At 39.8% G+C, this 27,806-nt stretch overlaps 1 protein-coding gene across 3 annotated transcripts in view; it reads right to left on the bottom strand.

Annotated features, from left to right (window-relative positions):
* Positions 1-27,806, bottom strand: part of EGFLAM (EGF like, fibronectin type III and laminin G domains) — a 206,647-nt gene that overhangs the window by 131,248 nt on the left and 47,593 nt on the right. For all 3 annotated transcript variants that reach the window (XM_077117011.1, XM_077117012.1, XM_077117014.1), the window contains 2 exons: positions 3,708-3,817; positions 2,568-2,651 (listed from right to left, as the gene is read on the bottom strand). In XM_077117011.1, coding sequence (XP_076973126.1) covers positions 2,568-2,651; positions 3,708-3,817 — 194 coding nt within the window. The remainder of the gene's footprint in view (positions 1-2,567; positions 2,652-3,707; positions 3,818-27,806) is intronic.

Raw genomic sequence — 27,806 nt, 5'->3', positions numbered from 1 at the left:
TGCTGTAGGGGGGTTTCATTTATTACAGAGGTTCCCAAACCTTCTCTGATCATGGCACCCTGAGCAACTCCATAATTTTCACAGCACTTCCAGGCCAAAAGAAATGCCTAACTGTTCCATTCATTAAGTAGTTACATCCAAACAACCTGGATTTGTAGTAGTTCATGCAGATGTTGCTTTCTCCCTCAGAAATTTAAAATCTTCCACAGGCCCCTATGAGTTTGCCTAGAATCCTGGAGCACCTCAGCACAGTTTGGGAAGCACAGACAAAGTACCTATTTTATAGATACTTTTAGAATCCCTATTTTGTAGACAAGGAAGCTGAGACTCAGGAAAGTCACCCAACTGCATTGTTGTAATGCTGGAATTGCAATGCAAGTGGCCTGAATCCCCACTATGTGGGACTCCTCCCCTCCTTTCTGACTTGCTCCCTTTATCTCGAGCCATTGCCTCCTCCCCGCATTCTGCAAATTCTATCACAAACACACCCCCCCAAACACACAGACATGCACACACTCGCCAATTCACAAAGTTCATAGCATTCCCTCCTACTGGAAGGCTCCTCACTCCTCACTACCTTTCCAAAAGCTGCCTCTGCTTCAATTCCCAGTCCCAAGTTGTACCTCTTGGCCACCGGCTCCCATACTAATTCTCTGTCTTTAAAACTTCAGCCTATATTAAGTGACATGTTAACAACACTTGGTCCTATGCTGCTCTCTAAGTGTCCTATTGGTATGAGGATGGTTTTCCCAACAAGACCGAAAGTTCCTGAAGAATAAGGACAAGTGTGTTATTTTGTGCAGGGCATACAGTAACAACTATGAAACTCTGTTGAAATTAGCAAGATGATAAATGCTAGAATTTGATAGAATGCTGTAGTTTGGGGATGTAATCATAAAGAGGATATAGTTAACAGCAAAGGTCAGCATCATCACAAATGATGCTACACTTTTATATGGTTTCTTTAAACTTTGCTGAGGGCATTTATACACCTGATTTTATTTGGTGATTACTATACCCCTTTCATGGGAGAAAACTGAGGCTTAGGCAGGTTAAGTGACTTTGGCCAAAGTCACAAAACCTGGAAGTGAGGGAAGCAGAGCTGGACGTCACCCTGCCTGTCTTCTTCCTTGCCCTCTGCCTTAGGTGTGCAGAGGCCACCTCACAGACACCAGTTTTCTGTCCAGGTACCAGGTGATGGTGATGGAGCAGGATCTATACTTCAGGGATATGACCCAGATGCCAAGGCACCTGTCACCAGCACTGCACATACCCTTGCTACCTGGGGCAGTGAGCCCAGAAGGACATGAGGCTGGGGCTGCTGGGGAGACTAGGACAGACGCTGCTGGCTCCTTGGAGAGGCTCGGCGGGCTTGCAGGAAGTTCTGGTGCTGTGTAGGGTGGATGGGGCCTCAATCAGAGGCTTCCTGGATGGGGCCAACAGAGCCTCCCATCTTAGGATACAGTAGACCATAGAGGCAGGGGCGGAGGACTTTTGTGTCAAATGAGGGGTGCTTAAGCTAAGTGTATTTTGAGATAAAAGGCATGTCAGGCAAACAGGTTGAAAATATGCATCTATTCTTTTTGAGTCAGGGGCCTTTGGTAACAAAAGAGCAGGAGCAGGGGGCTCAGAAGTCAGTCAGCCCCGAGTTCCCATCTTACTAGCTATATGACTTGGGGAAAGTTACTTCACTCTCTGAGTCAGCTTCCTCGTCCGTAAAATGAGGGCAGTACCAACTTTACATGATGGTGGTGAAATTGAAATGGTAAAACCATCAGAAAGCACAAGGGTGAGTACATGACAGATAACAGAAGCTCAGCAAGTGATGGCCTTTATCACAGATGACAAACAGTTTTCCAACTATGTGCTGCACGGAGTAGGCATTTATTAAACGGGACTTGCTAACATTAGCATCATTAGAGCAGTATCATAATCCCCGGTGCTGAGCAATCCAAAAGGTTCTTCTCTGTAGGGTAATAATAATAATAGAATGGGGACGGAGGAGAAAAGAAAAGAAAACAGAAAACGCCGAAGGCAAGAAATTCCCCAAAGAGACATTGACAGAAAAGAAATAGATGAGGAGCTCACAACTGGTTCATGGAAGCACGGGGTATTGGGCAAGAGAAGAAAAATAAACAACTCTGGCCATTTGAATAAACATTTCATATTACATCATTTTCTTCAGCATTGTGTCTCCAGGCAGTTGGGAAGACACAAATGGGTCCTACTTATTTGTAAAACTTTATTGGGACTGCAAACGAATCAAAATTGAACTGTATGAAGAAAAGAAAAGAAAAAACAGCTATATGGGCCTGTTTTCTCACACCGTAAAATGGGGTTGAGTCAAAGATGAGATAGTTTGCTTCAGATCCCCACCTCTGCGGAGCTGTAGATGCCTCGTTGTGAGGTAATGTACACGAAAGGCATTTGTAAATTCTAATGGGCTAGGCACACATCAGCTATTATTATTACGGACACAGAAGCACACATCCAAATGAATCAAAGTTCTCAAATTAGAAACCCTTCTCATCAGCCCTGAAAGGGGCTGCCGGGAGGAAGATACTCACAGGTGTCCATGCATCCTGGCTGAGAGGCACGTTGTGCGACCGCTCCTGCAAGGATTTATCTGCGCCGACCTCGGAGTAAAACACCTAGGAAAGATGCAGATATCCAGGCTGAAAGCAGAGCTAGCACTTTTCTTGCGGATCAAAGGCCCATGGCTCTAATCACCCTCTCCATTACTGTGGGTTCTGAGGTACATCCCCTGGCCTCAAACACCCTAGTTCCTGGGAACAAACCCCAGGCATGCTCGGCTGGGGCTGCAAACTCGTCAGCCTGCAAAGGTCAGGACGAAGGTGTGTATCAGTGAGGTGGGGCAGAACGAGCTGGCCCGGGATAGTCTTATTTTTCCTAAAATCATGACCTGTTCACGTCATCTTTCATATTTCCACTTCTGATATAAGTCTGAAGACACATTGCTCCACGTTAGGAAGACTCCATGATAAGTGTCATGATACACTGTCCTTGGTGAAAGGGATGCAGTGGGGAGTGGTGGGCATGGGGTTTGAGGGGCTTATGTCCCATCTAAAGCAGGCAGGGCTTGGTACCCTATAGGAATGGGGGCCCAGTAAGACCAGCTTTCCCAATATTCCCAGAGATTCCAGAACTCCAGATATTTATCTGAAATTGCCTTCCTTCTAAAAGTTCACTCCTTTTTTAAAAACACTGTCCAAACAAAATACTTTCGTGAACCGAAATCACCCCAACTTATAACCTCGGATATGTAGGAGTGCATTCTCTGTTCTCTCCTCCACTTTTCCTTTCCTTTATTTTTAAGTCAGATTTTACTTTACTCCATAGGACATCATCCCACAGTGGTTTTCAATTATTTCCCATGTGTCCGCTTTATCCTCCAAATTTGACTGTAAGCAATTAGATGGCAAGACCCATGGCTTCCACCTGGTTTCTATTTTCCTACCATTGACAGAATAAGGACTGGGAGGTCCCAATTGATTCACAAAGCTTATGGTTTTCAGGGCACTTTCAAATGTCCTTGAAAAGGGAACAATTCCTCTAGTTTTATGGAGAGGGAATTGGGCGGTAATTAACTGGGGGTGGGGGGTGCTGGTATAAGGACAAGCAAGGGCGAGGACGGCATAGTCATTGTGACACACCCACCACAGAAATCCACATGGCCATGTACTCACAGTGTACCCAGTGATGGGGCTCGTGGGATGCCTTGGCATTTTCCAATGGATGCTGACAGCTGTACAGTTCAATGAATCCAGCACAATATCAAGAGGAGGTCCCATTTTGCCTGCCCCAAAACAACAAACAAAACACTTTGTTAAAAGCTCCGCACATCCCACCTTGACTATACTTACAGAAAATGTAAGAGTTTATATTTACAGATGGAGAGCATCCTGAAAGCTGATTCTGCAGGTCAAAAATGCAGCCCTCTATCTAGTTGACCCCATTGGTCTCAGCTGGCCACACTAAAGCTTTGCTATTTTCCTCCCTCCCTAGCACTGGTGGGGAAATTAGCCCAACTATTGCCCTCAGTCCCTTCTGTAACTTCTAATAGCTCAGGAACTGGCAAAGGGAGAGTGCTGCCTTGACGATAGGACTTCAGTATATATCAAAGCAAAATGAAGAATTTTTGTTTACTTTATATATATATGTTATATAAAGATGTCTGCTTATGCAGCTAATATATTCTTATTAAAGAACATTTCCAAAATACGGTTAAGTATAAAATGGGATTTAAAAATTTCAAATGTTTACTTATCTTCAGTATTTTATGATTATAAATAGTAAATTTTATGATTATCAAAACAAAATATGCAGATTACCTAAATTTAGAAATACAGAAATAAATTATATGTAATTTCACCATTCAGAGATGAGTCCCATCAACCTTTTGATAAACTGCTCTTTGGTCACAAGCAATTTTTTTTAAAGTGAACTCATTATAAATATAGATATATAGATATGGATATAATTTTGTACTATTGTACTCATTGTATACATATAATGAACATTATATACACATATTCATAATTTTAAATCATATTTAAATTATAGAAGGTATATTTACTGTTATTTAAAAAAAATCATGACTTTGAATGTCTGTAAGCTCTTCCATTTAATGTATATGCTGTAATTTACAGTATTTATTATTCTGCTATTATTAGTTATTTCCAATATTTTGCAATTAAAAAAAAATGCTCCATATGGACAGGGAACTAATCTGTCCTGTTCAAAATACAGATACATGGTAAGAGTTCAATAAACACTTCTCAAGTGAATGAATGTTATGCAATATGCTTTTCCACTTAATATGATGTCCTGATGATCTTGCTTTTTAACTACTGTGTATAATTCTCCAGTGTATCAGTTCATGTATGTTGCAATTCACAGAGCTCTAATGTTTCTATTTTCTGAGTTGCTATTGGGCATGCCACCAGTGTTTTTATAACAGAACCAAATCCTTTCTGGCAGACCAAGTAATGGGGCTCAATGTTATCATAGATAGCAAGAACTGAGAGGCTAGGAGGCAGCACCCCACTGCCCTGCAGACCTACTGCCACCCCTGGAAAGACTGCATCTTCAATAATCTCTCTGCCTCTGCCCTTGTTCAAGTTTAAAGTCTCATCTAATTGGCCAAACTTAGGTCATTGGACTTCCTCTCGGCTCAACTGGCGGGGAGAGGGGGGCGCAGAAAAGGAAAACTTCAGCTATTTTTGGTTCTCAAACCGGGAGATGATATGAGGTGAGCCCTGGGAATTGTTCTCCAACAAGCCTATCCATAATGTATAGCATTTATCATTCCACTCTTGTTAAACACAATTTATTTGCAGTATTTTGCTATTTAAATAATGCTTCATAAAGACAGGAACCAGGTCTGTCCTGTTCGGATTCCATAGTAAAGAAGTCCCCCAAAAGGGAGAGATGCTCATAGGAAAAATGTAGTGGAAGGCTGGATGGTCCAAAGCTCTGCTACCCAGAACATGCACATATATTAACCATTACTCCACTGAATGACATTTAGGCTGTTTCCAAAATTACATTATTAGAAACAATGCTGCAATAGGCCTTATTGGGCCCACATACAAGGATTTTTAGGATGGACACCTAGAAGAGAAATGATGGGTATATGCATTTTAATTTCAAATAGCTATTGACTTACTAGTCTCAGAAAAAGAACTAAATGAATGAAACTTCAAGTGTACCCGATTATTTCATTTGGGTAAATTCATAAGACAGAATGCCTGTATCTGAGGTGGCACTTCTCAGCTTCAGCACTATTAACATTTTGGGCCAGGTAACTATTTGTTTGGGGGATTATCTCGTGCATTGTATGATGTTTAGCATCGTTCCTAACCCCTATGCACTAGATGCCAGTAGCATTCCCCATTTGCGACGACCAAAAAATGTGTCCATTTTTTGTCCCCTGAGGGGCAAAATTATCCCTGATTAAGAGCCACTTACCTAAAGGAATTCACATTTTAAAGATTTTTTATGAATACAACTAAACTTACATCAAGAAAATTAATTTAGAAGCTCATGGAGGTATATGAGAATGCTCTGTATAAGTAATACATCTTTACTAGGTCCTAGTATCACTACTTTAATTAAACATCTTTTCTAATTTGATAAGAAAAAGAGGCTGGATATTTTTTGTCTTTTTTAGGCCATTTTTCTTCTACTATTTATTTTTGCACCTTGTTCCAATTGGGTTGTTGGTTTTCTCATTGATTTAATAAAAACTCTTGATATGTTAAAGATACGAACCGTTCACCTATGTTTTCTCTTGTACTTTTGTTTGAGTCCTCTGTATAATTTACCCACTACTTGCCAGCTTTATTGCTGAGCTAAGAGGTCTGTGGTAAAAGGTGGTCGGAAGTGGGGGAAAGATAGTGGGAAATGTTATTAGGTTCTTGCAGAACCACAGAATAACAGCCTCATCCAGAGCCCCAGGGGTAGCACCTGCTCGCTTTACTCAGGGATCCTGGCTGGGGCAGCACAGGGCTGCGGGTGCGCCCTCCACCCAGGTGGGAGCACAACTGTGCTGCTCAATGCAGGGGGCACAGCCATCTGCAGCCTGGGAAGTGAGAGGACCTAGGTAAGACATTTGGACCAAATGCCAAAAGTAGTTCAGATGAATCAAAAGATTAAAGATGGGAAATCAAATTATGGAAAACAATTGAATTTTAAACCCCAATTTTTTAAGGAGGAACTTTTTAAAGCTTAAACATGGCAAAAGCAATCACACAAAGAGCGATGGATTCGCCACCATGGGACTTTCGTGATGTGCTTCGAAAATTACAAAAGGAAAAGTAAAATAACATATCGAAGGGTAAATAATTGCAGTAAAAAGCCAGACCAAGGGATGTTTTTACTCTCAAACCCATAAATATTGATATGAAACATATTCAGAACCTCAACATAAAGAATCAAGAGACAACTCACAAAAGAGGAAACACACCTAGTAAACACACATGGGAAATATTCAAATTAGCAAGTTAGTGAAGAAATGCGATTAATGAAAATTGAGATGTCATTTTTACCTATTACATTTGCCAAAATGTTTAAGTAAAGGTAACTAATGGTGACATGAGTACATGAACTTGCTATTCTCAAAAAATTATTTGTGGCAGTGTAAATGAGTGCCAGCATTGATTTTGGAAGACAATTTGGCAATGTGCAATGATGCCCAAGGCCATAAATATGTCCTCACGCTTAGGCTCCCAGAAGTGTGGCTGCAGTCTGTCATGAGCAAAGAACTTAGAAGAAGAGAAGACTGAACACATGAAGATATTCTTCATAGTAACACTTATGATACGGAGAAACCATAAACCATCTAAATGTTTAGAAACAGAGCAAAAGGCAGGTCAATTATGTTATATCAACGGTATGGACTATTACACAAATGTTAAAAGTGAGATTTAATTAAATGCAGTGTGGTCTTGGATTGGATCCTGGAACAGAAAACGGATGTTAGTGGGAAAACCAGGGAAATCCAAATAAAGTATGCAGGTTAGTTATAATAATATTGTACTACTATTAGTTAGATTATTACTTCAAGTTAGTAACGAAGGCAAAAGAAAAAGGCTAATGGTCACATTTGGGTGGCTGGAATTATTCTTCTATTTGGCAAATTTTCCAGAATGATATTATGCTATTTGCCTAATTTTTTAAAAATTACTTTCAAAAGTATTTAAATGTCCAAACACCAAAATTTGCATGGGATGAGTATAACCAAGCTCTTTTGTTAATAAAGAAAATGCACACACAAAAATATTTTCTTAAAAAGAGACATCTATCTAAGGAAAAAAAAAAAGAAAGAAGAGAGAGGAGAGAGGGAGGGAGAGAGGAGGGAAGGAAGGAGTGGAGGAGAGGGACAGCGGAAGGAAAGGAACAGAGGAAAGGAGAAAAAATCCTTTATAAATGTTAAAGCACTACACAAATATTAGCCTTCTAATCTTCCCAAAAGCTGGCCTAGAAATCTGCTTTCTTTGGTTTCTAGGTCACTTGCCACTTGCCCATGTATGTTTTTATTTCCAGAATTTTACCGCCACTATCTTCCTTTGGTTCCCCCTTTGTCCTCGTGGTCACTGCTCTTTCCCCTCCCCCATTTGTAAGCATTTTGGTGGGACTTTGGGAGGAATCAGTTGTAAATATGTACCCCACCATGTTTCACCAGAAGTCAATTGATCCTCAACAATTTGGGACACAGGAAGCAGATATTATTCCCACTTTCCAGATGAGGAAGCTGAGGTCTCTCACCAATGGGATAGGTAAAGGCAGAAACGATGGAGAATGAAGTAGAGATGTTCTTCTCCTCACCCTTTGACCATTAATGTTCTTGGTAATTTTTCCCAACCTCCTCTTCTCAGTTCCTTCTACACCTTCTTCCTCGGTGCTCTCATCCCTGCCTGTCACATATATGCTGATGGCTCCCACATCTATTTATTCAGTGGGGCAGGTCTATGTGCCCAGCTGCCAAGCAGATGCAGATATCCCATAAGCCTCTTAAATTCAACATGTCAAAACTGAATTTAGCATCTGTCTCTTCAATCTGAGACCCTGCAATAGTCCCTGTGCTGGTAAACATCATCATCCACCATGACTTACAGAAACTTGGAAATCACCCTTAGCATCGAATTGGTCACACTATATTCATCCACTCCTCTTCCTGGTAACTTCAGAATCTTTCTCAACCCAGTGCCTGGAGCCAACTATTCAGGCCGGGTACATGCAGTGAAGCCAGTCTGCCATCTCCAGATCCTAAGGGATACAATTTCCATATCCAATTACCCCAGTCTGCACCCTACTCCAGAGAATGTGTGTTGTAATCTATTCAAACCTTTTTCTCCTCTAAAGCAGTTGAATGCACCATGATGGTTGGGGCCAGAGAAGCTTACTTGTGTGTAAGAGGGATGTACAGGTGCAATATATTTCAGAATAAATCTCCATAGACCTTCTCTTAAGGTGCATTTTTGCTCTGCAAGCACAGAAATTTTCACTTTTTGTGCTTCTTTGAGGGTAGGGCCAGGTGTCCAACTGGGACCTGTCTGAAGATATATTTGCAGAGCAAGCACACGTTTCTCCATGATTGTATGATTATTGGAGTATATATGGAGGAGGCAGGCTAAAGGCAGTATTAGATAAGAAATTCCAGGTAGGGAAGGGTGGTGGACCCAGAGTAAGGCTTGAAACGGGGCCTGGTGTTCCTATCAGATACATCAGGGTGTGATTCTCACTGTAATGAATGGATCAAAGTAATTCTTTCAATCCTTTCTGGCTGCCAGAGTGAAAGATAAAGAATGAAACCACCAGAGGCTTTTCTTACATCTCTATAATCTCTGAGTCATCAGAAAAAAGTCAAATCTTTGGCCAGAGCAAGTCAAACTGGGGCTGTGTTGTCCAAAAAACTCTTAAGAAAACTAAAGCAAAAGAGTTTTGATAATTGTTATTATACTGAAGTCTTCGGGGATCTTATCTATTATGGCATAAAACAATAGTCAAAAAAATACCAAAATAGTGGATGACTTACACGTGGGCAGTACCTAAATAAGATTTAGGCAGTTAAAAACAAAAATAACATTCATGTTTAAACAATTACGGTTATAATGATGAAAAAGTATATTATGCAATAGAAAACTAGTTTTGAAGACCTGTGCCCTTTAAAACTAGTATAATCCATTTATATACTATACTCTAAAGTGTATTCTTGTAAGCTAAAAGCTATACTTCTTAAGAGATAAATGAATTAAAACATGTGTTTCTTGGCCATTAGGGGACTCTATTCTTGAGCTTTCATCTTTGGAGGGATTTCAAAACTGTTAGGCCCTTGCATTAGAAACTTCTGAACAATTTTGTCAATTTCTTATGGAAATTTTATTTCATAAAATACTTCCACTTCCTGAACAAAATTCATCTCTGATTCAATTAGATTTGTAATCCAATTCATAAAAACACTTCAAAATGCAAACAAAAATATCATCTATGACAGAAATACATTGCTAGCTTTTTAGTTATTTGATTTCATGAAGGGAACCAAGTTATATTCACTGAGGCAATGGAAAGTGCCCAGACTAACTAAAAATAATCAAGACATTCTGAAAAAGGAGGGAAAAAACCTCATTTCCATCTTTTTGAAGTTTGTTCCAACTATTATTACTGAAGCAGCAATGAATATGTAACCAAAGAGCTTCCCAGTACAAGCCATTTCCCAGGCGATGCCTTCAAGGTAGCAGTAAAAATGTGGCTTAAGATACATAAAAGGGATTCTCCTCGTTACTCAGGTATTAAGGAAATTCTCCGATACTGGGGAACAGCCTGAAGTGCTCTCAAAACCCTGGGCTTCTCTTTGGGGGGAAGTTACCATTCACACCACAATCACGCTCCCCATTGTCATCCCATTGTAATCCCCCATTCCTGGGCGCCTCAGTTTTCTCACTCGCTATTCAATGGGCCAGACTAAGTGATCTTGAAGTGTCTCTCCTACTCTGACATTAAATCTCTAAAGGTCAAATGAAGGACATTCTTGCATGGAATTTGAAGAAGCTCCCTGGTGGTCCCGACATGCACCTGCTTCTGACCAAGCATCACTGTGAGTCCCATCCTTCTGGGGATTTCACCCATTCCCCAGTGACCACCACAAATGCACCTTCACAAATGAGCTCCCCATAGCTAACCTCTATCTTGAGGTCTCACAAGCACCGCAAATCCCAAATATTCCAGACCAAACCCATCATCTTTCCCTCCAAATCTTCTCCTCCACCCTTATTTCCCATCTCCCAGAAATTTAGGAGCATCTTCAGCTCCTACCTTTCTCTTATGTTCCAGATACAACTTTTCATGCTGCCCTGTAATAGCTCATAGAACGTACGCTCTGTTAAGGCAGGGACTTTTGTGTTCACCCTTTATCCTCGGCACCTAGAACAATTTCTGGCACATAACAGGTGTGGTATGCGCTCCAAGAAATCTGCTTTCCAGGGGGCGTGAAACCATTTGTAAATAGTATTTGATGATGTTAAGATGAGTCAAGATGTGGAATCATTTGTGAATAGGATCAGGAATCTTAATCCAAATTAATGAAAACTTTATAAAGAGAAGGCCACAAGAAGTTGGAAGACAGAGGAAACCGGAAGAGCAGACACATGGAGAGAGAGATCACCATGTGATGGGAAACAGATAAAAGCCAAGGAACACCAAGGATTACAGCTAGCCAGCTCCAGAATGCTACAGAATTTGAGGAGAAAGCATGGCCTTGCTGATGCCTTGATTTAGGACTTTTAACCCTTCAAACCATGAGCCAATAAATTCCTTTTCTTAAGCCAACCAGTGGGTGGTATCTGTCATAGCAGACGGGCCAATTTAGACAGCAGGCATTCCATAAATATTTGCTGTCAGACAAAATGACTGACTGGCTAACAGAATCCACACCCACCTTTTGGATTACTGCTAGGACTTTCATTCAGCCTGTGCTAGAATCCCTGATTTAGTCAGAAACCTGAATTTACTCTTCCAAGTGCCTGTGGTACCACAAAGACCACTAGGGAAAAGAAACTACACAGGTAAAAAAAGCTCTCTGCTGATGGACCCCTGTCTTGGTTGGAGCCACAAACCATTTGTTCCAGGCCAGAGACCTGCTGAGACCTGGTTCAGGTTCCGGACATTCCCAATCTGAGAGTCTAAAGAGAAGGGGTCATTCCAGAGATCCCTGGGAGATGGAGGTCTACTTCAGGAAACAGGAGTAGCTCCTGCTTTACTCTGAACAGGGTAACCTTTACAAAGGAGGCTTAGAAGGGGCACTGGGGAAAGCCAAGGTGATAATTCTCACTCTTCCAAGGCCTTGAAGCCATAACCATGTAGGAACTCCCGGTAAGGGCTACGGATTATAATGTCTGCAACTGGCCTCCTATAAAGTGGTGTTCTGATGACCTCAGGGGGAATGGTATACAAAGGGAGCATGAAAAGGGAAGCAGAATAACTTTGAGTAAAGTCTAGCAGACAATTTTTTAACCAAGTGATCATGTTTACCATCTCCAATTGTGCCAGTTTGAAAGTATTATGTACCCCAGAAAAGCCATGTTTTAACCCTGATCCAATCTTGTGGGAGGAGCCATTTCTTTGAATCTTGATTCAATACTGTAGTTGGAAACTTTTGATTAGACTAATGGAGATGTGACCTGCCCATTAGTGGGTGTAATGTTTGGACTAGATGGAGATGTGACTCCACCCATTCTAGATAATTCTTGATTAGATTACTAGAGTCTTTAAAAGGGACACATTTTAGAGAAATGACAGGAGCCTCAGAGCTGACAGAAACTTCACAGCAGAGCTGACACAGATGTGGACATGTGGAGAACAGAGACGTGGATGTTTGGAGATGCTTGGAGCCCAGCAGACGTTGCCATGAAATGTTAAGCAAGCCAGAACCTGGAGAGAGCCAAGGGAAGCCAAGAGATGAAAGCCAGCCCTGGAGAAATAAAGTGAGAAACCCCACAGGAACAGAGGCTGAAAGCAACAGAGCCCAGGAGCAAGGGACCAGCAGATGTCAGCCATGTGACTTCCAAGCTCACAGAGGTGTTCCCGACCCATCGGCCTTCCTTGAATTAAGGTATCGTTCCTCGGATGCCTTAGTTTGGACCTTTTTATAGACTTAGAAGCATAAACTTGTATTTATTAAATTCCCCTTTTTAAAGGCCATTCCAGTTCTGGTATATTGCATTTCTGGCAGCTTGCAAACTAACACACCAGTAACATGTCATGTAGATATTATGTTCTAGGATGGGATGAGGGCACGTCACCTCTGTGGTATTCCTGCCAAAAATATTCAGCCCTAGTCTATCATGAGAAGACACAGACAGACCCAACTGAGGAGCATTCTACAAAGTAATTGACCAGTGCTCTTCAAAAGTGTCAAGGTCACGATAGACAGGGAAAAACTGAGAAATCATCACAGGAGATAGAACAACAAAACACAATGTGGTATCCTAGATTGGATCCTAGAACAGAAAAAAGAAGGATAAGAGGGGAAACCTGAATAAAGCCTGTAGTTTAGTTAACAGTATTGACCAATGTTAATTTCTTCACTTGATAACGACACTATGGTTATATAAGATGTTAACATCAGGGGAGGTGAGTGAAGGATATATGGGAACATTCTGAAATAACTTGGCAACTCTTCTATAAACCTTAAATTATTCTGAAATAAAACGACTGCAGAAAAAATGAAGGTCCTTCCTTTTTTCCATCATAAGCCTAGCAGAAGCCCCTCAGGCAGGGCCCCTTTCATCAGGAAGGCTGTCTCCCTCCCAGAGCAAAAGAAATGTCTCAAGTCCTGAAAATCGACAACAGTAAACTGATAGCTCCCAGAGTGCCCACTTGTAGCAGATCAAACAGATAAGGTAACTCAGGGGTGAGAGCAGCTTTCGCTCTTTCTTGTGTTCTTAGGATCAGCTTTCCCTCTGGTTTCCTCCTGCAAACACTGGCTTCCTGCAGCCTATGGGAGCCCATCTGGCGAACGGGTGTCTTGTCTTCACCTGCGTTACGAAGCACATTTCCCTTTCCTCACGTGCTGCGCCAGAATCTGCCCACTACAATTTTCATGATTTTGCTAAGCCTTCACCTGAGGATCCTTCCTGGTAAACGGTAGGGTTAGCAGAACATGAAGCTTTAATGATCGATAAGTCACATAAACTTGTAAGTAATCCCAGGAAGCTTACACTTTCCTGCCTCTCAGGGAATAGAGATGAATAGTCATTTAGAAACAGAAGCAAAAGTAACCACCTCCTTTTTCTCAAAAAGCTGGAAACTTAAAAGTAAGTTTATAATTCTGGCATAGGAGTTTGTTAATGATGCTAACAGCTATCATGGATTGATCACCATCTCTAAGCTTGGCACACTTCTAGGCATTTTAGAAACCCATTACCACCCCCTAAACCCATTGGACATGTTTGGGCAGGTGGGATAAAAGTGTCCCCTCCTAGCAGACGCAGACCCGCCAGCCGGGCATGAGGCTTTGTGAGTGGATGGAAGGCCCACCCCCATACTGGGCAGTTGCAACCTCAGCAACTGATGGTTTAAGTAGGTGATTCCCACCTGGATTCCAGAGTCCTGTTCTCCCAACTATAACAATCTGCCCACCATTATCATAAGTTACTTTCTCTAATTCTTTCACCAGCTCTACAAGTATAGGTGTCATTATACATATTATTTTAAATGAGGAAACTGAGGCCAGACATTTAATGACAAGCTCAAGATCAGAGAAAGAGGACCAGTCAGGATTTGAACCCAGGCCTTTCACACCAAAAGAGGTGTTTGCAATTACGTCTGGGATCATGTGATAGACTAACACTGGAATGTTCCAGATTTGCTATATAAGGAGGTAGTTGCTGGTAGAAGTCATATCAACTGCTCATTCTGCCCTTGGACCAAGGCAGCAAGACTCCCACTGCCCTCAATCCTTTCCAAGTGACATCTTAAAAGGTGACACAAGAACACTGAGAAATTTCACTCCTTTGAATTTAGGATTGGGGGAGCAAACTGACCGCCCCCCACAAGAGAAAGAGTGGGAGCAGCTCATGTCCCAAGAGAGTGCATGGGGTGGAGAGAAACAATTGTCCACTATCCAGCACAAGCAAAACATATCATAGGTAGCAGAAAAAGGAGGAATCACAGTCCTGGAATCACTAGGGACTATAAAATCTATATTAGAAAATCAATACCAAGCAAATGAGATTTGAGATAAGCAAAGTCACCTTAAAGAGACAGGATAAGACTTGACAAAAGTATAAAGCTCTTAATTATAATGTATGCACCACCATGGGGTACTGGTGAATATCCAAAGCTGGCGTTTGTCTCAGATTCCTTGGCTGCTCAAGCAAATATCATGTGATGGGTTGGTTTAAATAACGTGAATTTATTGGTTCATGGTTTTGAGGCTAGAAGAAATGCAAATGACATTCTGGAGTTGGCTGCCAGCTTCTCTGTCATGTGGCCATGCATATGGCAGCCTCTTCTGGCCTCTCTCTTCTTATCCAGTTTCAATGACTTTCAGCTTCTTGCTTCCCATGGCTTTCTCTCTACCTGTCTGAATTTCACTCTGCTGATGAAGGACTCTAGTAATGGGATTAAGACCCACCCTGATTAAGTTGGCCATACCTCAATTGAAGTAATCTCATCAAGAGGTCCTACTTACACTGGGTTCATACCAACAGGAATGAATTATGTTTAAGAATATCTTTTTCTGAGATACATAGCTCCAAGCAGTGGTCATGTCACACCAATTATTACATATTTTGATACTCCCCTGCTATCCATTAAGATAGACTAAGTCATTCTACTGTTAAAAATGAGCCCCAAAATATAGTGGCTTAAAACAACAAGGATTTATTTATGACTCATTCCACATAATTACTGAAAGTCAGCTCCAGTTCTTCCCCATGCTGCCCTCACCGTGAAGCCCAGGCAATGGAGTAGCCTCTCTCTAGGGCATGGTGAACCCAGGGCTGGCTCTTCAAACTCCTTCCCAGTAGTGAGAGACGTCACTACCACTCATCTTTAATTCACCAGAGCTACTCCCATGGCTCACTTGAGTTCAACCAGTCACCATTACGGATGGACAATAGCATTTTTCCAAGATCTGCAGAAAAACTGTACCTTGAGAAGAATGGGGAATCACCTGGAGCACAGTAAAAGCTGAGTCAGAGAAGCAACTGATGGCCATACTTGCCTAAGTCCTGTCTGGGGGAGTTAATGCCCTGGGAGGATTTTTAGGGACACCTCTAGATCCCAATCACTCTGTGAGCTGTTCAGGGCCCAAAGATGTGCAAGAGGAACAGAACCATTAGGCATCTGTAAGTGCATATCTGTCTCCCATAGCTTCACAGTCACGTAGCTGTTCTAGCGCTGCTGGGCTCTCCCTTGAAATAGTGGACTTAAAATACCCTGCAACTATAATTAAAACACCAAGGTATTGGTATAGGAATGGACAGGCTGATCAATAGAACAGAACGCATAGCCCTAGAATGTATAAAAACTTAATTTATGATAACAAAGACATCTTGGATCAATGGGGAATGGAAGAATTATTCAACAAATGACATTAGGACAGTTGGTTAGCAAATTAGAAGAGAAAATCAATTTCTAGCCTTAATTCATACTGCCCACCAGCATAACTTCAACTGCAGATGGATTAAAGAATTAGAGAAATGTACATTTGTAAAGCCATAAAATAAAAAGATTTTTCCCATCTACTCCCACCCACTCCCAAGATACATATCTAAGAAGTCTTTCTTATTAGAAGAAATCATATACGAAATAAACAGCTTATACAGCAATTTTTTACACATTTCTTCCTGTCAAAACAAGAACTGAAAAAGTATAGCCTGGAGACAAATATTTATAGGCACACAAATTATTAATATAATTTAAATTACAGGCCTCATTCAAAATGCAACAGAAAAATATTATGACCCATAGAGAAAAATGAGCAAAGGGCTTTTACAGATAAGTTACTAGAAAAGAATACCCAGGAAAATATTCAAAGCATGTGAGTAATTAAAGAAGTACCACACTGCAACACTGAGAACTATTGATTACCTATAAATTGAAACAAGTTTTTAACAATTATAAAACCCAGTTCTAGAGAGGGCATATTTTATACATTTTGATTGGTGATTTTATTTTAGCTTTGGAAAGTAATTGGGTATTGCATGATTTCTCTTGAATATATAACTAATACGAACTCATATTCTTATTTCTCACAATTTATCCCAAAGCAATAATTCCAGATATGCAAAAAGTATGAGGCACAAATGTGAAAAATGAAAAATCAATGTGGATTCCAAGTAAAAATGTTTAAGTAAATTTTGGTAATGTAAATGTCCTTGGTGGGCTATCATTGGAATGACGCTTACCAGAGTTTATAATAACACAAGGAAATCCTCTGTTACAATTTTATGTCAACAAAGCCCTGTGGAAAATGAATGTGCACACAATGCAAAATTATTCAGAGCAAAAACTCTGGAGGAAAACATTAACAAAAGGTTCATTGTGGTTGACTTGAAGTGACTGATTTTTTTCTACTTTTCTGTACACTTTAATTTTTCTCTAAAGAGTATATATATATTTTTTTGAATGGGCAGGCACCAAGAATCAAACCCAGGTCTCCGGCATGGCAGGCAAGAACTCTGCCACTAAGCCACCATCACACCGCCCATACATTACTTTTATGAGAGAAAAATAAGTATCTTTATAATTGCTAATAATAACTGAGTGCTAACTGTGTCAGCTATATGCTGGGCACTTTACAAAATCAAGGACAAGCAATTAAAGGCAGAATAATAATATCTAACATGTCTTGAGTAGTTACTGTGCCAGATATATTCTCTCTGACCCCATATATTAATAAAAGGACCCTTAAGTGTTGTTATTATCTTCATTTCACAGATGAGAAACTGAGGCACAGAAAGGTGGGTGAGTTTCCAAAATTACACAGCTAGTGAATAAATGATAGAGTCAAGATTTGAATCAAGTCAGGACTTGTAACCGCAACATACAATAATTACTATATTTGATCATTGCACCAACCCTATGGATTAAGTTACCGTTATTATTTCCATTTCGTACATGAGAAAAACCAATGTTTTGAGGCATTAAGTGACCCACGGTTTAAGGACTAGCAAGAATGAAGCTTGTTAAGTAAACGTAGGCATTCTGATTCTGGACCCCACCCCCTTTCTAACTACTTAACTAAAATGTCTCATTAAAGAAGCAGTACATACAGCTCCCCAACCTTTTGTTGTCGTTGTTTGGGAGGCACCACCCACCCTTCTCTTAGTCAAGGAAGTATATTGTCAGTTGCTTGTTTTGTGAATTGTTCAAGACCCTTACGATCAGCCCTTCCTTCTGTCGCTCTGCTTTCTTCACATTTCCTTCTCAGCACTAGCAATTCTAGAATTGCCAACTTTGCCGTAGGGAGGGAGCCTAAGGGCTTTACAATAATCTGTAGATGTCATTTATTTAGATTCTTGCTGCCAAAAAACCATAAAAAGCAAAACAAAAAAAAACAAGACAGCTGGCCACTGTATACAAAATGTTATTAGTGACCAACCCATGGCTCCGGGCATGAGAAAGAAAGGCCACAGGCCAGGAAGACCAGGGCAGGGAGGACTGCAGGAAACTAAGGAAGGGGTAGATGGTAATGCCCACATCCAACCACCTCTGGAAGGGGTCTCCCTGGGTCGAGCCCAAGTGCACAGGGTATGAACCTCAGGCGATCATTCTTCAGCAGTTTTCAGATATGAACTGCTCTTTGTGAGGCAGAGTTTATTGACCAAATTGGCTTAAACAGTGTCATGCTGGAAAAATGCCTGCAAGACTGAAATCTTAAGGAAGATCGTTGTCACTGCATCTGCAACCTTGTGTAATGTTTGAAATTTGTCTGCAAACTCAGAACAGTAACTGTAGATGATAATGGACTTAATAATTTTGCTAGGACATTTGTAAAAGTCGACACATTTTTTTCTTTTCATAGTGGCTAAAGTACAGCACTCAAACAAACAGTTGCCTAGGAAGGTAAGAAAAAAGATGAAGAAATCAGGAAGGAAGAAAGGAAATTGTATGGGAGTGCAGGAGAATAGGATCACATGAAAATAACTACAGAATAATAATAGTAATAATAATATAACTGTGACACTTATAAAACCCTTATGTGTCACACAGGGTCTGAGTGATTTAACCCAGTGAGTTAGTACATGGGTCTCAGTATTATTATTACTGTTCCCATTTTACAGATGAAGAAACTGTGGTGCAAAGGGCAGCTTATAAGTGCAAGTGAACAGAGGGACTTAACCACTGACTCTCTGACCCTGGAGCCCATAGCTCTTAACCATTTTGTTAATCTGAAGAAAGCAATATCAGAGCAAACAATGCTTAGAACAAATAAATGGAGGGAAGGAAAGATCATATTATTTGGGGATTTGGAGAAATGAGAGCTAGAAAGCATATTTGAAAGGTCATTTAAATCTGTTTAACCATTTTAAAAGATAAAAATCAACTTTGTATTAGCACCAAAAGGGGGGGGGTGCTAATACAAAAGATTAGCACAAACATCTAATGTCTATGTTTGTGCCCCACAAGCACTTGGCAATTCTTGAGGCTCTGAACAACCTTAGTGACTTGGAATTCTCCATTATGCTTGAGTGTTTGGGTTTGTTAGGGCTGCTAAAATGCAATATACCAAAAGTGGACAGGTTTTTATAAAGGGGAATTTATTAACTAATTACAAGTTTATAGTTCTAAGGCCATAAAAATGTCCAAACTAAGGCATCCAGAGAAAGATACCTTGCCTCAAAAAAGGCTGACAGATATCTCATGGGAAGACACGTGGCTGGCATCTGCTGATCCTTGTTACTGGTTCAGTTGCTTCCAGCTTCTGATGCCAGTGCTTTCCTCTCTAAGCATCTGTGAACCTTCACATAGCTCCTCCAGGACACAATTCTGGGTTCTGGCTTGCTTAGCATCTCATGGAAGAACACATGGCAGCATATGCTGGGCTCTGCATCTCTAAACATACACGTCCAGACATTTGTTTTCTCTGTCAGCACTCCAAGCATCTTTAAATGTCTGTGTATCTTTTGGCTGGAAAGCAACTATTCGCCAAGCATTTGCATCTGAAATGTCTCCAAATGTTTCCTCTTCTGAAGACTTCTGGTAAACTAATTAAGACCCACCTTGAATGGGCAGTCACATCTCCATCAGAGTGTACTTCTGCATGGAAAAAATCCAATTAGAGGGTTTCCACCCTACAATACTGAACTAGGATTAAAAGAAACATGGCTGCCCCCAAAAGAGTGAATCATTAAAAAGACAAAGTTTTTCTGGGGTACTAAAGAGCGTCAACCACACACATTGAGCCTGTAGTCTGGGATTATAACTTGTGTTAGCATCTGGTGTTATTATGTAGTGTTGGATTATTACCATATATTAAGGCAAAAGGCAGGTTGAACTTTACTTGCCCCCAAGGAATTGATTTTACTTTCTTGAAGTGGACATTTTTGCCAGAAGAATGAGAGCAATGATTAAACAAAAGAAGCAAGTAAGACCATGGAGCAAGGCAGAAAGATAAGCATTCTCAGACCACCAGCCATGCAACTTTAGCTGCAACTTTCACTGTATACTTTATATAACAAACACAGTGTTCTTGACTCAGGGCTCTGGGTCACACTTCTCAAATGGTTCCTGAGCTTCCACTGAGTGTACACAGCTGATGGCCGTGGGCTTGGAAGCCCATTGGGCTCAAATGAATGAGAGAAGTAGGGAGAGGACAGGGCAATTTACACTGCAGCTACTGGAAATAGAGCAAAATCTGGCTGCCTTTCACTCCCTCAGTTTCTTTTCTTTGTTAGTGATTGGCTTAAATATTATTGGCATTCAATTGGCTGCACAACAATTCAAAACTTTTATTACCATTTGCTTTTCTCACTCTTGTCTGTACCCAGTGATGTAGTGGCAAAGGCTAAAACAAAAACCCTGGTCTGTAGAGCTTGCTGATTATTCATACTATGGCCAATTTTAAGTATTACCTAATAATTCAATGCATTACCTAATAAGTTGGGCAGAGATGTACAGTAGCACATCATTATGAAGTATTTCTACTATACAGATATGTATGCTTACATGACTTCAATCTCATAGATAATATGAAAATGCAGTAAAAATATTAGGGAGTCAAGGACAGGGCAAGATGGCAGCTTGGTGAGGTATGGAAATTAGTTCATCCTCCAGGGTAGGTAGTAAATAGCCAGGAACTGAATGGAACCACTGCTGGGGGGACATCAGTGATCAGACACACATCATATACCAGTCTGAAACAGGTGGAACAGCTGTGATCTCACACTGAACTCTCATTAGATAGAACTGCAAGCACTCCCAGGCTTCAGCACTGCCTAGGCAGGGGTGAAATTAAGGCATTTCTGAAAGGCAAAGTAATTACTCAGGTGAAAGGGGATAATTTCCTAAAGGGTGTATATTCCCCAATAAAAGAGGGTCAGGGCCCAGCTCAAGTGGTAGCCCTCCTTCAGGGAATACAGGCTTCAGGGGCTGGAAAACAGAAGCAACTTAAGCCTGCCTCCTATCTCAGCCTCTGTCTCCACCACACTACTAGCAAGGAGAGGCTGCTGAGAATTAAAAGCACCATATTGCCCTACATTGGTGAGATGCTGTGGCTTGACAAATGCCACATGCTGGGCAGAACAGGAAAAGCACAGAGTCTAGAGGCTTCTTAACAAAGTCAGACAACCTGCTGGGTACCCACCCTCAGGGAAAACTGAAACTTCCTCCTGAGATGTGGGCCTATCTGGTCTGGGAAAATCTGACTGGGGTTGATCATATCTGAGGAGACCTGCCTCAAAAACAGGTTCCATATAATATAAGGAAATCTTTTGTTGCTCAGACATGACCTCAGTCTCTCTAAGCCCAACTCTGCAAGTGAAATCATCGCTCTCCCCCCAACATGGGACATGACATCTGGGGGTGAGACTCTCCCTGGTGGCATGGGAGATGACTGCTAGGAAAGAAACTGGTCCTGGCACTGTAGGATCAACAATTACATCCTAACCAAAAGGGGGAAAAGAAGTATAACTAATAAAGTATCAGTGGCAGAGAGAGTTCAAATAGAGTTGAGAGGCTACTATCGAGGTTGCTCTTAAGCAAGCTTCAATTAGACATTGCTACCTATCATAACCTGCCAAACCCCAATCAGGACCATTCCAGCTAGTCCTAAAGAACACCTACAGTAAGATAAAAGATTCCTCTCATCTTACATCTTAATGCACAAGGGTAAGTTTCAAAAAACCTAGACCCTCCAGATGGGTCCCTGGACCAGATAAATCCTGAAACCTAGAGGGCCCAGCCTCTCCAGAACATCAGCTAGTTCCATCTCCCTACTCCATATTAGTGACCCTTCCAACATGAGAAAGTTAGAATGACCATAGCCCAATACCCTTAAAGAGAGGGATAGGAAGATCAAAGATGACGGTAGAGTTATATAGCAAAGATAGGATTTAATAAATGAATATGATTGCTGAATCATTAAATTGAGATCTCTTTCAGTCTTCAGTATCTTAGAGCAGCTAGAAGTAAAAACCTAAAATTGTGGAACTGTAACCCATATCAAACTCTGAAATATGTTCTATAACTAATTGTGGTGCTATGCTTTGAAATTTATTGCTTTTCTGAAATTTTCACAAATTTCTTATATGATATTTTTCACAAAAAAGAAAAAAGTCAGCTGTGATGATAAAAAATATATATGCTTTCTAGCCGCCTATATTCTGGAGTAGCTAGAAGGAAAAATACGAGAGGATCATATGGTAGCCCATGACAAACTCTGGCATCTGTCCTGTAACTACTTGTTGAACAGTGCTTTGAAAACTATTGCATTTTTATTGCTTTGCTTTGTATATATGTTATACTACATAATTTAAAAAGTTAAAAAAAAAAAAAACAAGGACAAAAAAACCAGAAAAACAAAAGCTCAAAAATCCTAAACAGTTAAACAAAATCTATGCTAAAGGTCTAGAATAAGTTTAACTGAATGCCAAAGAACAGATAGAGAACAAAGCCACTCAACAAGAAAACCCTAGATAAAAGAGTGAAAATGACCTCCAGAATAAATTAATTAAGGAAAACAAATTCTTACATACCAGCAAAAAATAATGACTGATACTAGAGAAATAAAAAATATGGCCCAGTCAAAAGAACAAACCAACATTTCAAATGAGACACAGGAGTTGAAACAACTAAGTAAGGAAGTTCAAACAGATATGCAAAATCACATCAAAAATCAAACCAATGAGCTGAGGGAAGATATGGCAAAAGAAATAAAGGAGATAAAGAAGATGTTGGGAAAACATAATGAAGAACTCAAAAGTGTGAAGAAACAAATGGCAGGATTTATGGGAATGAAAGTTATAATAGAAGAGATGAAAAAGACAGTGGAGACCTACACAGCAGATTTGAAGAGGCAGAGAAAGGATTCGTGAACTAGAGGACAGGACACCTGAATTCCTACACACTAAGGATAGGGAAAAATATGGAAAAATATGAACATATTTCACAGGGAACTGAATGAAACACAAGAACATATATGTTATGGGTATCAAAGAAGGAGAATAGAATGTAAAAGGAGCAGAAAGGCTAATGGAAGAAATAATCACCTAAAATTTCCCTCTCATATGGTAGATATAAAGTTACAGATCCAGGAATTGCAGTGTACTCCAAACAGAATAGATCCAAATAGATCTACCCCAAGATACTTACTAATCAGTTTTTCAAATATCATAGACAAAGAGAGAATTCTGAAAACAGCAGGAGAAAAGCAATCTCACATACAAGGGAAGTCCAATAAGACTATGTGTGTATTTCTCAGCAGAAACCATTCAGGAGAGAAGGCAGTGGTGTGATATATTTAAGATTCTAAAAGAGAAAAATGTCCAACCAAGAATTCTATACTCAGCAAAACTGTCCTTCAAAAATGAGGGGGAGTTTAAAATATTTTCAGACAAACTGTCACTGAGAGAGTTTGTGACTAAGAGATAAGCTCTACAAGAAACACTAAAGGGAGCACTATATGCAGATAGGAAAAGACAGAGGAGAAAGGTCTGGAGAAGAGTGTAGAAATGAAGACTATCAGTAAAGCTAAAAAGAGAAAAAAAAATAAGACATGACATATAAATTCCCAAAGACAAAATAGTAGAAGAAAGTACTGCCTTTACAGTAATAGCATTAAATGTTAATGGATCAAACACCCTAATCAAAGGACCCAGACTTGCAGAATGGATTGAAAAACAGGACCGATCTATATGCTGTCTACAAGAGACTCACTTTAGACCCAAGGACAAAAACAGATTGAAAATAAAAGGCTGGAAAAATATATTTCACACAAACAACAACCAGAAAAGAGCAGGAGTAGCTATACTAATATCTGACAAATTATATTTCAAATGTAAAACAATTAAAAGAGATAAAGAAGGACACTGCATATTAGTAAAGAGAACAATTAAAAAAGAATTGTTCAAAAAATTCAAAAGAGGGCATAACAATCATAAATATTTATGCACCAAGCCAGAGTGCCCCAAAATACCTCAGGCAAACAGTGACAACACTGAAAGGAGAAGTAGATAACTCTACAATAATAGTTGGAGACTTCAATTTACTCTCATCAATGAACAGATGATCAATAAGGAAACAGTTTTTGAATCCTATAATAAATGAACTAGACTTAACAGACATTTACAGAACATTACACCCCACAATAGCAGGATACACATTTATCTCAAGTGCTCATGTATCACTCTCAAGGATAGACCATATGCTGGGTCACAAAGCAAGTCTCAATAAATTTAAAAAGATTGAAAGTATACAAAACAGTTTTTCAGATAATAATGGGATGTGATTGAAAGTCAATAACAAGTAGAAGAGCAGAAAATTCATAAATTTATGGAGGTTAAACAACACACTCATAAACAACCAGTGGATCAAGGAAGAAATTACAAGAGAAATCAGTAAATATCTCAAGGCAAATGAAAATGAAGACACAACATAGAAAAATTTATGGGATGCAGCAAAAAGGATGCTGAGAAGGACGTTTATTGCCCTTAATGCCTATATTTAAAGGGAAGAAAGAGCAAAAATTGAGGAATTAATTGTTCATCTGGAAGAACTAGAGAAAAAACAGCAAACTAACCCTAAAGCCAACAGAAGGGAAGAAATAGTGAAGATTAGAGCAGAAATAAATGAAATAGAGAATATGAAAAAAAAATAGAGAAAATCAGTAAAACCAGAAGTTGGTTCTCTGAAAAAATCAATAAAATTTGATGGCCCCTTTAGCTAGTCTGACAAAAAAAAAAAAAAAGAAGAAGAAGAAGAATGAAAGAGAGGATGTAAATAAATAAAGCCAGAAATGGGACAGAATATTTTGTTCTGACTTCATAGAAATAAAGGAGGTAGTGAGAGGATACTACGAGAAACCATATGCTAATAAACTAGATAACATAGTTGAAATGGACAACTTCCTAGAAAAGCATGAACAACCAACACTGACTCCAGAAGAAACAGACAACCTCAACAAATCAATCACAAGTAAAGAAATTGAGTAAGTCATCAAGAAGCTCCCCAAAAAGAAAAGTTCAGGATCAGGTGGCTTCACATGTGAATTCTACCAAGCATTCAAGAAAAAAAATTAGTACCAATCCTGCTCAAAGTCTTCAAGAAAAAAAAAAACGAAGAGGAGGGAAAGCTACCTAACTCATTCTATGATGTCAACATCACCTAATACCAAAGCCAGACAAAGATACTACAACAAAAGAAAATTAAAGACCAATCTCTTTAATTAATATAGATGTAAAAATCCTCAATAAAATACTTGCAAATTGAATCCAGCAACACATTAAAAGAATTATACACCGTGACCAAGTGGGATTTATTCCAGGTATGCAAGGCTGGTTCAAAACAAGAAAATCAATTAATGTAATATGTCATATTAATAAGTTAAAGTGGAAAAACCAAATGATCATCTCGATTGATGCAGAAAAAGCATTTGACAAAATTCAACATCTCTTCTTGATGAAATCACTTCAAAGGACAAGAATAGAAAGGAACTTCCTCAAAATGATAAAAGGAATATATGAAAACCCCACACTGACATTAAACTTAATGCGGAAAGGCTGAAGACTTTCCCTCTAAGATAAGGAACAAGATAAGGATGCCCACTTCATGAATTTTATTCAACATTGTACCTGAAGTTCTAGCTAGAACAATCAGGCAGGAAAAAGAAATAAAAGGCATCCAAATTGGAAAGGAAGAAGTAAAACTCTCACTGTTTGCAAATGACATGATACAATATGCTGAAAATCCTGAAAAATCTCCAGCAAAGCTACTAGAGCTAATAAATAAGTACAGCAAAGCGCAGTGCACAAAATCAACACCCCAAAATCAGTAGTGTTTCTATACACTAGTAGTGGGCAATGTGAGGAGGAAATCAAGAAAAAAATTCCATTTACAATAGAAGCCCAAAGAACAAAATATTTAGGACTAAATTTAACTAAGGACAGAAAACACCTATACAGAGAAAACTACAAGATATTGCTAAAAGAAATCATAGAAGACCTAAATAAATGGAAGGGCATACCATGTTCATGTATTGGAAGACTAAATATAGTTAAGATGTCAATTCACCCAAACTGATATATAGATTCAAAGCGATACCAATTAAAATCCTAACAACTTACTTTTGCTGAAGTAGATAAACCTCTTGCTTCTGTTTGAAATCTCTCAAAAAAAAAAAATTAGGGAGTGATGAGTGTTGAGCATTTGATTATAAGGCTTACATAATTTAATCTTCAATAATGACTGTGTATAAAAGTTGAAAATTTAAGAATCTGCCCTCGTGAGCTGGTTGGAGCTAGCTCCACCTACCACCACTGCATTTCAGATCCCTAGAAAGTCAGAGCTACCACATAGCATTGAGCAGCTGGGCAGTGCAGTGCTCAACTGCTCAACCCAACAAGGCAACCCTGTAGGTGATATGTGAACCAGGACATTTCTTGGTTCTTCATTCTCTTCCCCAAACTCTTCTGCTGTCTATCTTGGTGAGAGAGGCCTGACAGCAAGAAGCACTTACGGATTCTCTTACCCCTGTATCTTTCCTTAGAGTCAACCATCATCTTCATCATTTTCATTATTGCTACTTTTTATTGAGCATCCACTCTGTTCTGGTTTCTTAATACAATTTACTTTTAAACCTCAGAGTAAGCTAACAAATAAGCATTAACTGTACTCGTCTTTGAGAGAGGTTAAGTAAATTGTTCAAAGTCACATCGCTGGAAAAGTGTCAGAGCTAAGATTCTAGTCAAATTAGTCTAGTTCCAAAGCCAGTGCTCTTGTCACTGTATCAAACTCTTTTCTCTTGGCCCCATGTAGTTCTTAGCAGATGGAATGTCTCATGAGCAGAAGACACCCAATCAGAATACTATCAAGAGAAAAGAGAAAGAGTATTGAAGTCACTGAGAGGTGGCGCCATTCGCTTGAAGTGCCTCCCATCCCTGAAGATGATGTGGCAGGGAAGGGACAGCTGATTTTAAGCATGTTACATGGGCTTTTTGGTTGTGCCACTTTTATATACGAAAGGCTACCCTGTTTCCCTTTATTTAGCAGTTGTAAGATAGGAGAGTATATGAAAGACTACTTGAAAACAATGCAGAGGAAGAAGTTTGTTTATTCATAAGAGGACATATTTCTAACAACATGTTTTCTGGAAAACTATTCCTTCTACATAACACTATGGATATGGTTCCTTCCCCTCAAACTGAGAGCAAACTGAAAGCCAAGAGTCAGAACAGACGAGAAAAGTCACAGATAGCAGTCAAGGTCAAGAGATGCCACACCCAGCACTCAGGCCAGACTGGGCAACAAGATCAGTGGAACAATGGTGGCCAAAAATATTTAAAAATTCTGACCAGTGAATTCACTGACTCTCAGGCATATGACTTGGAGTAGGAACCCTTGCATGTCTAAGCAGTTCAAAACATTACTTTAGTTGGACAGCTATCAAAGCACAAATATCACTGTCAAGAGAATATATGTAAAAAGCCATAGAAAGAACTGTGAGCAGCATTTTTTCAGGGCTACATGAGAAAATGGAGCCAAAAGATTCATGGGCTACACCAAGTGCCAAATACAACAGATAAGCAAGCAAACGCACAGACAAAGACCCAATTTTCTATTAC

This window comes from Tamandua tetradactyla, chromosome 9, assembly GCF_023851605.1.
Source record: "Tamandua tetradactyla isolate mTamTet1 chromosome 9, mTamTet1.pri, whole genome shotgun sequence".
NCBI lineage: Eukaryota > Metazoa > Chordata > Mammalia > Pilosa > Myrmecophagidae > Tamandua > Tamandua tetradactyla.
This window is presented reverse-complemented; position numbering and strand designations above follow the sequence as displayed.